This window comes from Malania oleifera, chromosome 8, assembly GCF_029873635.1.
Source record: "Malania oleifera isolate guangnan ecotype guangnan chromosome 8, ASM2987363v1, whole genome shotgun sequence".
Classification (NCBI taxonomy): domain Eukaryota; kingdom Viridiplantae; phylum Streptophyta; class Magnoliopsida; order Santalales; family Ximeniaceae; genus Malania; species Malania oleifera.
In genome coordinates this window covers 107,374,737-107,377,826 of record NC_080424.1, presented here as the reverse complement: position 1 = coordinate 107,377,826, position 3,090 = coordinate 107,374,737, and the positions used below count along the sequence as shown (strand labels likewise).

The 3,090-nt window shown below is 46.9% G+C and overlaps 1 protein-coding gene across 1 annotated transcript; it reads left to right on the top strand.

Annotated features, from left to right (window-relative positions):
- Positions 1-374: 374 nt before the first annotated feature.
- LOC131162212 (glycosyltransferase family 92 protein RCOM_0530710) lies at positions 375-2,651 on the top strand. Its single transcript, XM_058118445.1, has one exon. It carries the CDS (start codon positions 559-561, stop codon positions 2,302-2,304), a length of 1,746 nt encoding a protein of 581 aa, XP_057974428.1. The 5' UTR covers positions 375-558; the 3' UTR covers positions 2,305-2,651.
- Positions 2,652-3,090: the final 439 nt, after the last annotated feature.

Sequence of the window (3,090 nt, the reverse complement as noted above, 5' to 3'; positions counted from 1 at the left end):
TCACTTCTATGACAATTGTGAGTAAGAAAATAAAAATATGTTCTAATGTCGATAAAATTAAAAGAAATGAAATGTTTATATTGCGTAAAATCAAATTTCATTAATGGATTCGGTATAATTTTGTAAACATAAATTTTTTTTACTATTATAAGATAAATAATTTTTTAATATTTTTATTTCCTTCTCTAACATTTTTACGATAGATTGCAAACAAATTCAGAATACGAATCCTGGTATCCTCAAACACGGGGCAAATGGGATTATTGGTGCGTGGATTCCACGTTCTGTGACACGCGTCAGCAGGGAGGACACCCAACGGTCACGCCTACCGGAATAGAAAAGGACGAATGAACAAGCAAGCAAGAGCCGCGAAATGTAGGACTGTTACTAGTCAATCTCGCCTGCGTCTCTCTCTCTCTCTCTCTCTCCTCACTTTCTCTCTCATCCGCATCGAATCACATTCGCAACGTGCGTGCCTCTTCACGATGCTCCAGAAATGCATTTAGACCCCTCTCCTCTTGCGTCCCCTCTCAACCCCTCTCGCCCCTCCCCTTCACCATGCGCCGTAAAGTGCGCACCACCCTCTCCCTCATCTTCGCCGCCGCCCTCCTCCTCGCTGTCGCTTCCCTCAACGGCTTCAACCGCGCCATCTCCTCCGACAACCACCCCGTCTCCTCCCTCTCCTTCGCCTCCGGCCGGTCCAACAACAACAACAACCCCTCCCACAAGCTCAGCTACGCCATCCGAGAGGACTTCTCCTCCCGCCAAAGCCTCCGCCACGTCTCCTCCGTCGTGGCCGAGTCCATCGCCGCCGACTCCGTCCTCGTCCCCGACTGGCAGGTCCTCGTCGTCGTGTCGCCGGACTCTGTTTTGTTTCCCGACGATGAGTACTCCTGCGTTTTCCAGAACAACGATTCGTCCCCAGCGAGGCCCGCCGGCGTCCTGCCGTTCACGAACCGGACAACATTTCTCTGCGAGCTTCCGAACAGCGTTCGCCGGCTGCGGCCTTTCTTCCAGCCTGCGCTGACCAGGGCTTCGGCGAAGGCCGCGGAGAATCTCACGCCGTCGCGGGAGCTGATCCGGTGGAACTTTCTCGCGTACGAATCGTTCTCCACCGCTAATGACGTTGTGTTGTTCGCCAAAGGCGTGAACAACCGCCAGGGAATAAATCGGTCTCCGGCGGAGCTTAGCTGCGTCTTCTCCTCCGACTCCGGTGTCACCGTCAGAACTCCGGTCACCACTACAGCGCAAGAAGTCTTCCGGTGCCTCCACCCTCCGGATGACGCGATTCCGATCAGCCGGGATGATAGAATCACAATCTCCATCGAAATCGTTGAAGAGAATCGAATCCTACCGTCTCTGGCGCACTACGCGCCGGGGCGCAATTTAGCCATCCGTAAGGAGAAGTCGCTATTCTGCGCATGTACGATGGTGTACAACGTGGCGAAGTTTTTGAAGGAGTGGGTGAAGTACCATTCCAGTATCGGCATCGACAAGTTCATACTGTACGATAACGGCAGCGACGACGACCTGCAGAAAGTGATCGACGAGCTTCAAGAAGAAGGGTACAACACAAGAAGTCTGCTATGGCCATGGTCCAAAACACAAGAAGCCGGCTTCTCCCACTGCGCATTGCTTGCAAAAGATTCGTGTACATGGATGATTTTTATCGATGTTGACGAATTCATCTTCTCCCCGTCATGGCTCGATTCGTCACAACCATCGAAACTCATGTTAAAATCCCTCTTGCCGAAGAACAACTCGATTACGGCATCTTCAATATCATCATCTTCGTCTCCGTCCGTGTCTTCTCTGCGACCGGTCGGCGAAATTTCACTTTACTGTTACGATTTTGGGCCGTCGGGCCAGCGGTCGCACCCGGTCGAGGGGGTGACGCAGGGGTACACCTGCCGGCGAAGGGCAGAAGAGCGGCACAAGTCGATGGTGCTTTTGGAGGCGGTGGACGAATCGCTTTTGAACGTGATTCACCATTTTCGGGTGAAACAAGGCTACAGGGTGAAGAAGGTGAGGAAGGAGGTCGCGGTGGTGAACCACTACAAGTATCAGGCATGGCCGGAGTTCAAGGCCAAGTTCAGGCGAAGAGTATCGGCGTACGTGGTGGATTGGCGGCAGGAGGTGAATCCTGCCTCGAAGGATCGGACGCCGGGACTGGGGTTCCGGCCGGTGGAGCCGGCGGGGTGGGCCGATAGGTTTTGCGAGGTGAAGGACGAGGGGCTGAAGATTTTGACGCAGAGATGGTTCGGGGTTCCGAGGGAGTCCTGGTACGAAATGCCATGGCAATGATGAACATGCGTGAAGAAGAGTCGACTAGAACCAAACAGATTGAAGCAGCGCTGTTCCATTGAAGAACTCGGTGATGGCATCGACGGCATTGCGTGCAAGTAAAATTTTTTTGGGAAAGGTTGGAGGTGAAAGGTTTAATTTTTACATTTTTATTCTTTTATTAATTTTACTCAATTAATTGAATACACAATCTCTATATTACCAAGGTGAATTTGTTTGTTTGTTTGTTTTTTTTTTTCTCATAATTGGGGATACTCGAGAGGGTGTTGGTATACAGAAAATTGTATATGAGCGAGTTTGCTTGAAAATTAGGCATTCAATTGCAAGAAGCATTCAAAAGTTTACCATATGGTTTTTCAATGTAATGTCTTAGAACAATGAAAAATAGTCTTGAATAATTTTTATTTTAAAATAGTTTTTTGAATGATAGATCTGTATATTTCTTGTTTTTATCTAAGTTTGATTGGTTCATGTGGGCCTTCGGTTCTACAGATAAAACAATGATTTCAACGATTATAAGTAAACCTATTTTTTATATCTGAAATTCCTAAGTTTGTGTTATAAAAGGTGCTATTCTTATATAAGTTTAAGATTTTACTAATGCACATTCTATATGAGACGGCAACATTTTCTTTCATTTGATTTCTGACATAGTTGCTTACATCTTTGTATAGGGTTCATTTCATCCACATGATAATACTTTTAGGATAACTCTAATTCAAAAGGAGAATTAATTTTTTATTATTATTTTATTTATTATAAATATTGTAATATTTTTTTAAAATT